The 13,646-nt window shown below is 43.2% G+C and overlaps 1 protein-coding gene across 1 annotated transcript in view; it reads left to right on the plus strand.

Moving 5' to 3' along the window:
* The first annotated feature begins 431 nt into the window (after positions 1-431).
* LOC138794186 (zona pellucida-like domain-containing protein 1) overlaps positions 432-13,646 on the plus strand; it is a 40,006-nt gene continuing 26,791 nt past the window's right edge. Inside the window, exon 1 of the mRNA XM_069972960.1 lies at positions 432-464. Coding sequence (XP_069829061.1) covers positions 432-464 — 33 coding nt within the window. The remainder of the gene's footprint in view (positions 465-13,646) is intronic.

Consider the following 13,646-nt stretch of genomic DNA (forward strand, 5'->3'; position numbering starts at 1 on the left):
ATATTGATGCCACCATTTCATACTGTAGCTGTTAAGTAAAGGACATCCTTATTACCTTTCATGTCAGGGCCTGGACAAAGAGTAGGCAGGGGTAAGTGATGGCCTAGGGCGCTATCTGGCGGTGAATTACAGGGGGGCGCTATTCTATCCACCACATAGGGGCCTCCACAAGTCTGAACCCAATAGCAGGGTTTGTGGTAGAAAAGCAAACAGTAGAAAATGCACAACATCACTTACACTGTGTGGTGTGTATCCTACACTGCTGCTGCTGTCCCTGAGGTTGCCCTGGCTGTTGGGTCCTGGGGATGGGGGAGGAGAGGACATGCAGCACAAGCCTACACAGCGTCATCAACAGGAAGGCCCTTGCAGAATTGTCTCCACTGCCTGATTACGGCTGTCCTTATCTGAGGTCCTGACCCTGCACAGCAAGGATGTCTGCCAGTGAGGAGACCAGTATCAGAGAGGTTAGTGTATAACTGAATATGTGTATGTGCATGTATGTGTGAGTGAGGGTGCATGTATGTATGTATGAGTGAGGGTGCATGTATGTATGTATGTATGTATGTGTGAGTGAGTGTGCATGTATGTATATGTGAGTGAGGGTGCATGTATGTATGTATGTATGAGTGAGTGAGGGTGCATGCATGTATGTATGTATGTATGTATATATGTATGAGTAAAGGTCAGGGCCGGACTGGGACTTAAAGTCAGCCCTGGCAATCAAACCCCAGCAGCCCACATACCATATCCTTCCCTATATATCATGGATAGCGGTGTAAAATACGCGCTGTAGCAAATTCTGCTTCATTTAGCTGTGTCCCCACTACTCCCTTAAGCATGTGAACTCCACCATCAGCACCTAAAAATAATCCTATAACATAATCTGCTGCGGATTTGATGCGGCATATTTATGCATTTATTTCAACTGATTAAATCAGAAGCATCAAATCCGCATTTGATTAGGTATGAACGTGCCCTTAAAGGGAACCTGTGGTATCTATACCAGGTACACGGCTGTAAAACCCAGCGTACAGGTCAGGGACTGGATCTTTAGTCCAGTGTAAACCTCTGTAACCATTCTTTTCATTACCCCTGAAGTGTCACAGCGGTGGAGCCACAGCAGCACCTTCTGCCCCCGTCCCTTCCTGCTCTGACTGATGGACTTTAGTTGGAAATGAAAAGGACAATTATATAAGTTTACACTGGACTAAAGGTCCTGTCAGTGATATCTCCCTCACACCTGTAAGCTGAGATTTACAGCCCTAGACCTGGTATGGACCTCACAGTTTTCCTTTAAAGGGGAAAAACATGGCCACCTTCTTCCAGAAACAGCGCCACACTCTTCTTCAGTTTGTGTGAGGTATTGCAGCTCAGTTCCATTGAAGTGAATGGAGCCAAGTTGTAATAACCATACACAGTCTGAGGACAGGGTGGTGCTGATTTTGGACAAAAGTTACTATATTTTTTCAATCCCTTTTATCCTGACTATATCTGCACTCCATATAATGGCGGTATAAGTAGTAAGGTTTTAATTATTAAAATGTGTCTGCTGGTTGTGATCTCATGTGTAATCAAAGATACGTAATGAGGTGCTAGATAGATATTTCCTACTGGATATCTATCTTTCTATTTCCTACTGGATATCTATCCATCTCCTATCTATCTATCTATCTATCTCCTATCTATCTATCTATCTCCTATCTATCTATCTATCTATCTATCTATCTATCTATCCATCTCCTATCTATCTATCTATCTATCTATCTATCTATCTATCTATCTATCCATCTCCTATCTATCTATCTATCTTTCTATCTATCTCCTATCTATCTATCTATCTATCTATCTATCTATCTATCTATCTATCTCCTATCTATCTATCTATCTATCTATCTATAAGTAGGGTCCCAGGACAAATTTTAGGATATATAAGGGTAACATAGGTAAGAATTTTCTGTGCATGATAATACTGTCATAGGTATTAACATAAGTAAGCAAATATTATCCCCATACTGTACACATTACTGCCATACTGTTACTAAGCAAACCCACCAATATTTCCTATACTACCAGTATATAAGTAACAAATAATATCACCACACCATGAGCACGGCCATAATCACCACATAATGACTAATACCGCTACACTGTGACTGAATACAATCCACTATATACAACACTAATATTACCAATAATACCAGAAAACACAGGACGAGTAATACCATCAAACCATGCCCACGGTGACTGGATAATACCACTATACCATCACACCATGCCCACTACTCTCACCATACAGTGACTGGATAATACCACTATACTGTCACCAAATAACAGCCATCATATAAACACCAATATTCTCCCAAAGCAGTGACCATACAACACAGGTGTCACACTTCGTCCCTCCAGCTGTTACAAAACTACAATCCCCATCATGCCTGGACAGCTAAAGCATGACGGGAATTGTAGTTTTGCAACACCTGGAGGGCCGGAGTGTGACACCCCTGATACTGAGGTAGATCCCAGCTGTGTAAAGGTTTTGCAGACATTATAAGTGATTATAGTGCAGTTACATCCTGTCACTCACAGTAGGCGTCTTCTCTGCATGACCAGACGTCCACTTTTCCTTTTCTTCTCCATCTGGCTCCGGCCATCATGAAGGCTTCTCTGGCCATGACTCCTCTCCACGGGATCTGTCAGACAGACATTTTAGGCTTCATGCTCCAGCAACATCCTCATCTATACATCCCCCCATATAGAATAGCTCCCCCTGCATAACCCCATATAGAATAGCCCCCCCCCCCCCCCGCTGTACATCCCCCCCATATAGAATAGCCCCCCCCCGCTGTACATCCCCCCATATAGAATAGCCCCCCACATCCCCCCCATATAGAATAGCCCCCCTGCACCCCCTAAATAGAATAGCCCCCTGCACCCCCCCTCAATAGAATAGCCCCCCTGCACACACACCCCTCAATAGAATAGCCCCCCTGCACATCCCCCTCAATAGAATAGCCCCCTGCACACACACCCCTCAATAGAATAGCCCCCTGCACCCCCCTAAATAGAATAGCCCCCCTGCACACGCACCCCTCAATAGAATAGCCCCCAAGCACCCCCCTCAATAGAATAGCCCCCTGCACACGCACCCCTCAATAGAATAGCCCCCAAGCACCCCCCTAAATAGAATAGACCCCCTGCACACCCCCTAAATAGAATAGCCCCCCTGCACACCCCCTAAATAGAATAGCCCCCCTGCACACCCCCTAAATAGAATAGCCCCCCTGCATCCCCCTAAATAGAATAGCCCCCCTGCACCACCCTAAATAGAATAGCCCCCCCTCCCCCCCTAAATAGAATAGCCCCCCTGCACACCCCCTAAATAGAATAGACCCCCTGCACACCCCCTAAATAGAATAGACCCCCTGCACACACCCTAAATAGAATAGACCCCCTGCACACCCCCTAAATAGAATAGACCCCCTGCACACCCCCTAAATAGAATAGACCCCCTGCACACCCCCTAAATAGAATAGACCCCCTGCACACACACCCTAAATAGAATAGACCCCCTGCACACACACCCTAAATAGAATAGACCCCCTGCACACACACCCTAAATAGAATAGACCCCCTGCACACCCCCTAAATAGAATAGACCCCCTGCACACACCCCCTAAATAGAATAGACCCCCTGCACACACACCCTAAATAGAATAGACCCCCTGCACACACACCCTAAATAGAATAGACCCCCTGCACACACACCCTAAATAGAATAGACCCCCTGCACACACACCCTAAATAGAATAGACCCCCTGCACACACCCCCTAAATAGAATAGACCCCCTGCACACACCCCCTAAATAGAATAGACCCCCTGCACACACCCCCTAAATAGAATAGACCCCCTGCACACACCCCCTAAATAGAATAGACACCCTGCACACACACCCTAAATAGAATAGACCCCCTGCACACCCCCTAAATAGAATAGACCCCCTGCACACCCCCTAAATAGAATAGCCCCCCTGCACACCCCCTAAATAGAATAGACCCCCTGCACACCCCCTAAATAGAATAGCCCCCCTGCACACCCCCTAAATAGAATAGCCCCCCTGCACACCCCCTAAATAGAATAGCCCCCCTGCATCCCCCTAAATAGAATAGCCCCCCTGCACCACCCTAAATAGAATAGCCCCCCTGCACACCCCCTAAATAGAATAGCCCCCCTGCATCCCCCTAAATAGAATAGCCCCCCTGCACCACCCTAAATAGAATAGCCCCCCTGCATCCCCCTAAATAGAATAGCCCCCCTGCACCACCCTAAATAGAATAGCCCCCCCTCCCCCCCTAAATAGAATAGCCCCCCCTCCCCCCCTAAATAGAATAGCCCCCCCTCCCCCCCTAAATAGAATAGCCCCCCTGCACCCCCCTAAATAGAATAGCCCCCCTGCACCCCCCTAAATAGAATAGCCCCCTCCCCCCCTCAATAGAATAGCCCCCTTGCACACACACCCCCATAGAATAGCCCCCTCTGCGTGCCTCCCCCCTCCCGCTGTGTGGCCACATGTGAAGGGGTTAAAGAAAAAAAAAAACATTCTCACCTCACCTCGCTCCCCAGCAGCTTCTTCCTCAGCTTGGATCTTCGGTCCACGTCCACTGCTGCTGTTTCATCTTGCGGTGGCGGCGGCAGCGACCCCTCTCCTCTCTGTCCTCCAGGTCCTCAGCGGCGCGTCAGGGAAGTGACGTCAGCCGCTGGGGGCCTGGTGATGTAGGTGCCTGCAGACGTGCCTGCGTGCGCGGCACGTCTGCGGCCTAGGCACCTGGGGGGGATCAGGAGGGGCGGAGACACACCACCGCAGCCCCCTCCCGCCACCACAGCCCTCTCACCTCGGCCCGGCTTGCCCGCCCCTGCCCGCTCCTGACGTGCTCCTTCAACTAACGAGGGGCCGCTGCGGCCGGCCGCATCGGCCCCACGTTGATTAGATTGGAGGAGCACGTCAGTAGCGGGCAGGGGCGGGCAAGCCGGGCCGAGGTGAGCGGGCCGCAGCGGTGATCTTTTTTTTTTTTTTTTTTTCATTATCCAGCCCGGGCGGCCCACGGACTGGTAATCTGGCCAGCCCAGCGGGCATTTGCCCGCCCTGCCAGATTACCAGTCCGGGCCTGGTAAAGGTGCATGTAAGTATGAGTGAGTGAGGGTGCATGTATGTATGTCTGTATGTATGAGTGAGTGAGGGTGCATGTACAGTATGTATGTATGTATGTATGTGTGAGTGAGTGAGTGAGTGTGCATGTATGTATATGTGAGTGAGGGTGCATGCATGTATGTATGTATGTATGTATGTATGTATGAGTGAGGGTTCATGTACGTGTGTGTGAGGGTGTATGTACAGTATGTATGTATGTGTGAGCGAAGGTGCATGTATGTGTGAGTAAGGGTGCATGTATGTATGCATGTGTGAGGGTGCATGTGTATATATACATATATATATATGTGTGTGTGTGTGTGTGTGTGTGTGTGAGTGCATGTATGAGTGAGTGAGGGTGCATGTATGTATGCATGTGTGAGGGTGCATGTGTATATATATATATATATATATATATATATATATATGTGTGTGTGTGTGTGTGTGTGTGTGTGTGAGTGCATGTATGAGTGAGTGAGGGTGCATGTATGTATGCATGTGTGAGGGTGCATGTGTATATATATATATATATATATATATATATATATATGTGTGTGTGTGTGTGTGTGTGTGTGTGTGTGTGTGTGTGAGTGCATGTATGTACTGTATGTATTTTTTTTTTTTTTTGGGGGGGGGGGGGGGGATTTGTCTTCTTTGCCTAGGGCACCAGAACTCCTTGCCCTGTTTCACATAGCCATCTGTGCTTCCAGAAAGTAGAAAACTGCAGCAAGCTGTATAATCTCCTTATTTCCCCTCCTATACCTGATCCTGCTTGGGACTCAGCTTCCAAGTGTCAGTCAAGCAGAGAGAGTGGGGAAGAGAGGAGGCATTCCAGTATTCAGGTATTCAGGAGCTTGGGAAAGCTTCTTTGACTCTTTGTATAAAAGAATAAAAGCATTTTCTATATTATGAAAGCACAGCTGACTATATGAAAGGCACCAATGCATCTCATTGACCTGACAGCTATCAAACAGTGTCAGCAGTTTGGAACAGGGGTTGCAGCTCACAGATTCCCTTGAACTTGTTCCTAAGTGGTAGCCTGTTTACGGTCCATGGATCCACTCAAGGCTCTAAAAACCATTGACAAGCTTGTTGTCAGGTATGCCCTTTTAGGTTAGCCAGTTTTCTGTACATCAGTAGCACATTACTCTTTTCTACAGCAAACAGCTTCACAGTGTTCAATATTTATAATAACTCACTCAGACTACAAATCATTTTGTAGATGTTAGCAAGGAATGCTGGCAGATTTAATCTTGGAAGCTCAACAAATTAAAAACACAATCTGGATCAGTAACAGAAAATTAACTTAAAGTGACTGTCAGTAGGGTTATGTTGCACTATCTAGGGGGTAACAAACTAGTGACAGAGAAGCTATCACATTGTTCTGTGCAGCTGATTCAGAGATATCCTCCTGAATAACAAGGAAAATAACTAGTCCTCTCCATTATGTGTGTATGCGCTCAGTAGTCCTGGATATTGATGAGCACCAGCTTCTTCTGCCCACCAGCCACTGATTTAAGTTGTTTATCCATACTGTGTATAGGCACACAGCTGTCAATCAACAGCCAGAGGGTGGAGGGAGTGACGCAGCATGAAGTACATTCTCCTGCATATTAGGAGAACGGCTGGACAGAATGATATAAGTAATACATTGTTCTGTTTGGTATTTTTGTAACTAGTTTATGCTACTATTATTTAAGGCATCATAAACTTAGTTACAGATTACTAAATTTTTGGCTTCAGATTGACCCTTTTAAAGGTTTAAAAGGATTTAAAGGATATATTCTTTAAATCATGACCCATTTTGGTCTATTTTCATAACTATTGTACCTTACCTAATAATGGGTTGATTGTTATTTTAGGCAAAACAATAGTAACATATGTTAAAAAAAAAAAAATCTAGAGACTGGTATTATGAAACATGGGTTTATCGACAATGAGAGACAAGGTTTTGTAACTATGACTAATAATTAGTTTTCATATATACAGCTTAATCGGAGTAAACTTCAGAGTTCACAGAAGACACATGTATTAAATGAATGTGCTTATTGAGTTTGTTTTGTATTAAATAAGCTGTGACATTATCACATATTTTTATTTATTAAGTTCCTTTATTTTTTGTCTAATTAGAATTTTTTTCTTTACTATCCGCTTTATATGACATATTAAGTAAACCTGCATTTCATTAATCTCTGGTTGTTGTGCTTTCTGCCTTTTATCTACTGTATCTCCATGCATTCCTGTACATAGTAGATGTAGAGATCACATAAAGCTGTTTGATCTTTTTGACTTTTTTTTTATTTTTTATTTATCATCCGCTGTACTATGTTTAAATGAAAGTGTCTTTAACCCTTTGAGGACCAGGCCCAAAATGACCCAGTGGACCGCGCAAATTTTGATCTTAGTGCTTTCGTTTTTCCCTCCTCCCCTTCTAAGAGCTCTAGCACTCTCAGTTTTCTATCTACAGGCCATGTAAGTGCTTGTTTTTTACAGGAATAGTTGTACTTTGTAATGGCGTCTTTCATTCTACCATAACATGTATGATGGAATTCCAAATATATTATTTATGAAGATATAAATAGGTGAAATCAAAAGAAAGAATGCAATATGGTAACGTTTGGGGGGTTCCTGTGTCTACGTAATGCACTATATGGTAACAGCGACATGACACTATTATTCTATAGGTCAGCCCAATCACAACCATATGCAGGTTACACAGATTCTCTAATGTTATATATATTTTTTTTTATGAAATCATTTTTTTTTGGCAATTAAATATTAATAAAATGGGCCTATTGTGACGCTTATAACGGTTTTATTTTTTCACCTACGGGGCTGTATGGGGTGTCATTTTTTTCCACCATGATCTCTAGTTTTTATTAATACCATATTTGTGAAGATCGGACGTTTTGATCACTTTTTATTGATTTTTTTTAATATATAATGTAACATAAAATCGGTAATCTGCGCACTTTTTCCCCTCTTTTCGTGTATGCCGTTTACCGCTCGCAATGACGCTTGTTATATTTTAATAGATCGGACAATTACGCACGCTACGGTATATTATATGTTTATCTATTTATTCATTTTTATATGTTTTATTTATATAATGGGAAAGGGGGGTGATTTAGACTTTTATTGGGGGAGGGGTTTTGGGGTAGTGTGTTAGTGTTTTGAACTTTTTTTTTTTTACACTTTTGAAGTCCCTTTGGGGGACTTGCACATACAATACTTAGATTTCTACACTGATGAATGCTATGCCATAGGCAGGCTCAGTGTAGCAGATCGCCGATTGGACTGCACGGAGGCAGGTAAGAGACCTCCGGCAGTCCGTTTCAACGATCGGGACCCCCGCAGTCACACTGCGGGGGTCCCGATCGGTAAGTGACAGGGCACTCCCCCTGTCACTTACACTTAAACGCCGCGGTCGCGCTGCGATCGCGGCGTTTAAGGGGTTAATGACACGCGGCAGCGCGATCGCTGCAGCGTGTCATTACCGGTGAGGTCCCGGCTGCTGATTGCAGCCGGCCCCCACCTGCTATGAAGCGCGCTCCGCTCCGGAGCGCGCTTCATAGCGGGAAAAACACCCAGGACGTAAGGTTACATCATGGGTCGTCTGGGGACAGACTTCCATGGCGTAACTATACGCCCTGGGTCGTCTAGGGGTTAAGGAGGCCAGAAAATCTTATTTACAAAAAAGAAACAAACAGCGTTTCAGAAAGTTTCCCAATTTAACAAACTCTGATAAGGATTGTATCTATGTCAGCAATACCTCTATAATATAAGACTTGATTGAAGTACAGAAGGATATAATCTAAGACTAATCTCTTTAAGAGATTAGATGCAGCTTGCAGTGGGTGCTCTAGTTTTTTGCTCTTTTTCACCTTTCCAATGACCCGAAGTTTATAAACTATTTAGCATAAATATGATTTAATCAAGCATTTTCAGTACAGTTATTAGGCACTTGCTGCTTATAAAACATATTTCACAGCTAAGCTGATCAAAGCCAAATAGTCCCAACACAAGCCAAATGTTCTAGTAAATTTTTAGTCTCCTCATTGAAATGCCTTATGCTGCGTTTACACGAAGCGATAATTTGCCCAATCGATCAGTTAACGATTTTGAGGCAACAATTTGGATTTTATAACGATAAGCGTTTAGACGAATAAATCGTTAGAAAAATCGTAAGAAAATTTGTAAGAAAAATCGTTAATGCGATCGTTTTTAAGATTGCTTAAGCCCATCTTTTACATAGGGTGAATCTTTGAAAGACTGTTTACACTAAACAATCTGCGAATTTTTAGCGAACGATGAACGACGATTTGAGAACATGTTGAAAGATCAAAATGAACGATTTTTCGCTCATCGCTTGATCGTTTGCTGTGTTTACACGGAACGATTATCGCTCAAATGCGATCGTTATTGCGAAAATTCGAACGATAATCGTTCCGTGTAAATGCAGCATTACTTGCCATAATATAATAAAGATCAAGTCTATGTGCACACAATGTAAAATAAAAGAAAAAACACATAAGTTCACATAAAGTATTTTTGCTTACTACTTTGGTCAGAATTTTGCAACCAAAACCAGGAGTGGATTAAAAACACAGAAAGGTTATGTTCACACAATGTTGAAATTTAGTGGATGGCCGCCATTTATTGGCAAATAATTGGTGTTATTTTAAAACATTGTCGGTTGTTATGAAATAACGGCCATTATTTTTCATAAAATGACAGACATCCACAAGATTTCAACATAGCCTTTCTGTGTTTTCAATCCACTCCTGGTTTTGGTTGCAATATAAGGACCAAAATACTGAGCAAAAATACTGTGTGTGAACCCATCCTCATTGTAATGTGCTCTATTGAAGTCAATGGGGAATTGGACAGCAGTGCACACATAGTATAGAATAATGACTGTAATACATTATGATCATCCAAATAATGAGCGCGCTCATTATTTACCACCTGCTTTTGCAGAATATGGTAATTTTTTCTTCTTTGTTCCCACACGCTTTATTTTCACTCAAAATAACAGTCATAGGCTATGTTCACACAACGTTTTTTTCAGCTCCGTTTAAAATGATGTCCTTTATTTTGAGTCTAAAATAACGGACGTTTTTCGAAGCCTGGCATCCCCTTAGTGCAATGATGGGTGTTTGCACATTATTTTAGGTTGGGGGTTACTAATTGCCCTTTGGTTGTGGCTTATTTGAAAAATCCATTGAATTTAATAGTAAAAACGGAGAAAGAACGGTGATAAAAGAAGAACTGTGTGTGACCAACTAATAAAAAACGTCCGCCATTTGCAAAAAAACGTCCGAAAATAATGTTCATGTTCATTATTTTGACGCCAGTGGCAAAAACGTCTGTTTTTCAATGCATTGTGTGCATTGGATGTCCGTCTTCCCATTAACTACAATGCAATGGCAGTCATTTAAAATATCAAAATCGGGCGTTTTTGCTCCATTTTTGACATTGTGTGAACAGAGCCATAGGCTGGGTTCACACAGTATATTTCCTCAGTATTGTGGTCCTCATATTGCAACCTCAACCAGGAATGGATTGAAAATGCAGAAAGGCTATGTTCACACAATGTTGAAATTGAGTGGATGGCAGCCAAATAACAGTAAATAACTGACATTATTTCAATATAACAGCCGTTGTTTAAAAATAACATCAAATATTTGACATTAAATGACAGCCATCCACTCAATTTTAACATTGTGTGAACATAGCCTTTGTGTTTTCAATCCACTCCTGGTTTTGGTTGCAATTAGAGATGAGCGAACCAGACGGGGTTCAAGTTCGTATGAACCTGAACTCTCGGCTTCTGATCTCTGCTGTCGGCCGGCTCCGTGGAGAGGGTGGATACAGCCTGAGTACCGCCTAGAAAACTGGGATACAGCCTAAGGCTATGGCTGTAGCCCAGTTTTCCAGGCGGTCCTTCGGCTGTATCCACCCTCTCCACGGAGCGGGCAGACAGCGGGAATCAGAAGCCGAGAGTTCAGGTTCATATGAACTTGAACCCCGTCCGGTTCGCTAATCTCTAGTTGCAATATGAGGACCAAAATCCTGACTGAAATATAATGTGTGTGAACCCAGCCATAATTTGTATTTATTTTACTGTGTGTGAACCTAGCCTTAGGGCCCTATTGTACGGAGTAATAATCGGCCAAATCAGGCTGATTCGGCTGATTATGGCTCCTTACATAGAGACAAAGATCAGCCAATGACAATGTTTATCAGCTGATTGTGTTCTCTGGTGGTCCTGAACTAAAATCATTGGCCGCCAGGTGCGCATCTCTATGTGTAATAGCGATGCATGGCCGACAGCTGGTGACTGTGTGAAGAAAATTATTAAACTGTATATATTACCTTTCCACGTTCCTGGTGTTCTTCTGCCTTCTGCTCGCTTCCCAGGCGGACCCGTCACTGTAGTTTCAGAGCGGGTCTCTGAACTGACTGCCAATCCTATATCGTCCAGTTATTAGCTGAGCAGCCTACCAGTTCAGGGACCCGCTCTGAAGCTACAGTAGTGGCTTTGGTAAGTGAGCAGAGGGCAGAAGAACACCCAGAGTGTGGAGAGGTAATGTATACAGTTTAAGGGCTGCTGGACATTGCTAACAGTGTTTGTGCAGCCCTTGTTATGTGATTATAGAGCCATGTAATAGGCTTGGTAAGCGAGCACCGATCTAGCTGATCAGCTCTTGCTTGCAGGAGTCATTGGGCCATCTAATATGGCCCTAAAAAAGCATGTGAATATTCCTCTTTTTTAACGCATTTTCAGCAGACTATGAACCAAACCTACTCCTCTCTCTGTAAGCTGAGACAGAAACTTGTAAAGAGAGGAGTATGTACAGCTATGTAAGATAATAACTTAAAGCACTGTGCATGTAGCCTGGATCAAATATTTATCATTTTGTGTTTATAGCTCCTGTACAGAACATTGATGTGTTTTCTGTGGGGTGGCAAGGGAGGCCATCAGCAGCGTGTTTTGCCAACATCAGAATAAAGTGTACAGGGGCCCTAAGATAGTCTAGCCTACAATAGGCCTTTGAATTTATCCCAAAGGTTTTCAATGGGGTTGAGGTCACCTGATGCACAGTTGTTGGCCAGAATTCATTTCCAGAGACAAATTAGAACTCTGCGGTGGGTGAAGCAATAAATAATTGACTTTAGCACCTGGTGGTCTCACTCTGCAACTTTATGTGGTATGCAGTTGGTGTGGATAAAATACCTGAACTTAAAGAGGTTATCCAGCGCTACAAAAACATGACCACTTTATTTCAGAGAGAGCCCCACTCTTGTCTCCAGTTTGGGCGAGGTTTTGTAACTCAGTTCCACTGAGGTGAATGGAACTTACTGTAATTGTAAACCACACCTGGAGTGGAGACGAGAGGGACTGTCTGTGGAAGAAAGAGTCCATGTTTTTGTAGCGCTGGATAACCCCTAATTTGGAAAGGCATTTGGCATCATTGGTAGTACAACACAAAACTAGAGACTGAACTCTGAAATAATCTATTCACAGCATAGATTCTCACCATAGAGTTAACTCCACTGCTAAAATGTACATTAAAATCAGCTGTAAAATCTACATGTAACACACAGGAATTTCAGAAAGAATTAAGGGTCACTTGCGCCCCCTTACAACAACAACACCCTTTCCTGCTGTGTTGTAATGTAATAAGAAATGGAGAGATAATAACATCTGGCAAGGTCCAGGAGCTCCATGACGCGGCGCTGCAAGGGCACTGGGACTGGTAAGTATTAGAGATGAGCGAACCTTGAGCATACTTAAGTCGTTCCGAACCCGAACTTTCGGCATTTGATTAGCGGCAGCTGCTGAACTTGGATAAAGCCCTAAGGCTGTGTGGAAATCATGGATATAGTCATTGGCTGTATCCATGTTTTCCAGACAACCTTAGAGCTTTATCCAAGTTCAGCAGCCCCCGCTAATCAAATACCAAACGTTTGAGTTCGGATTGACTCGAACCCCAACCCGGTTCGCTCATCTCTAGTAAGTATACATTGTTTATCAGGTTCCCCCCAACCCCTGCTGGCCCTGTTATTATGAATTTTGCCAGACTTCTCCTTTAACATTTAACACAATCTGTTTTATAGTGAAAAAAGGGCCATCTGATTACAATAGTACAACTGTAAAATAACATGAATGTATTTTGCTATGAAATATTTAAAATGTATTTTAACCGAACAAGAAAAGCGTGAAAATGGGCCATTTGGTTTGTATAGTTTTTGCTTAGTTACTCTTATTTATACGTTTTGCAAGGCTAGCTCCTAAGTATGCTGTATCACTTGTGTTCACTCCATACCTCATTCTCTTATGTTTATTAGGGCCAAACCTCTCTTTTATTTATGAAGCTATTATTCTTTGATGATATTGTATATTATACTGTATTATATTATTGCATTGGGGCATAATGGGTACAGCTTTCTCAC

This window comes from Dendropsophus ebraccatus, chromosome 5 (genome assembly GCF_027789765.1).
Source record: "Dendropsophus ebraccatus isolate aDenEbr1 chromosome 5, aDenEbr1.pat, whole genome shotgun sequence".
In the NCBI taxonomy this organism is placed as follows: Eukaryota; Metazoa; Chordata; class Amphibia; order Anura; family Hylidae; genus Dendropsophus; species Dendropsophus ebraccatus.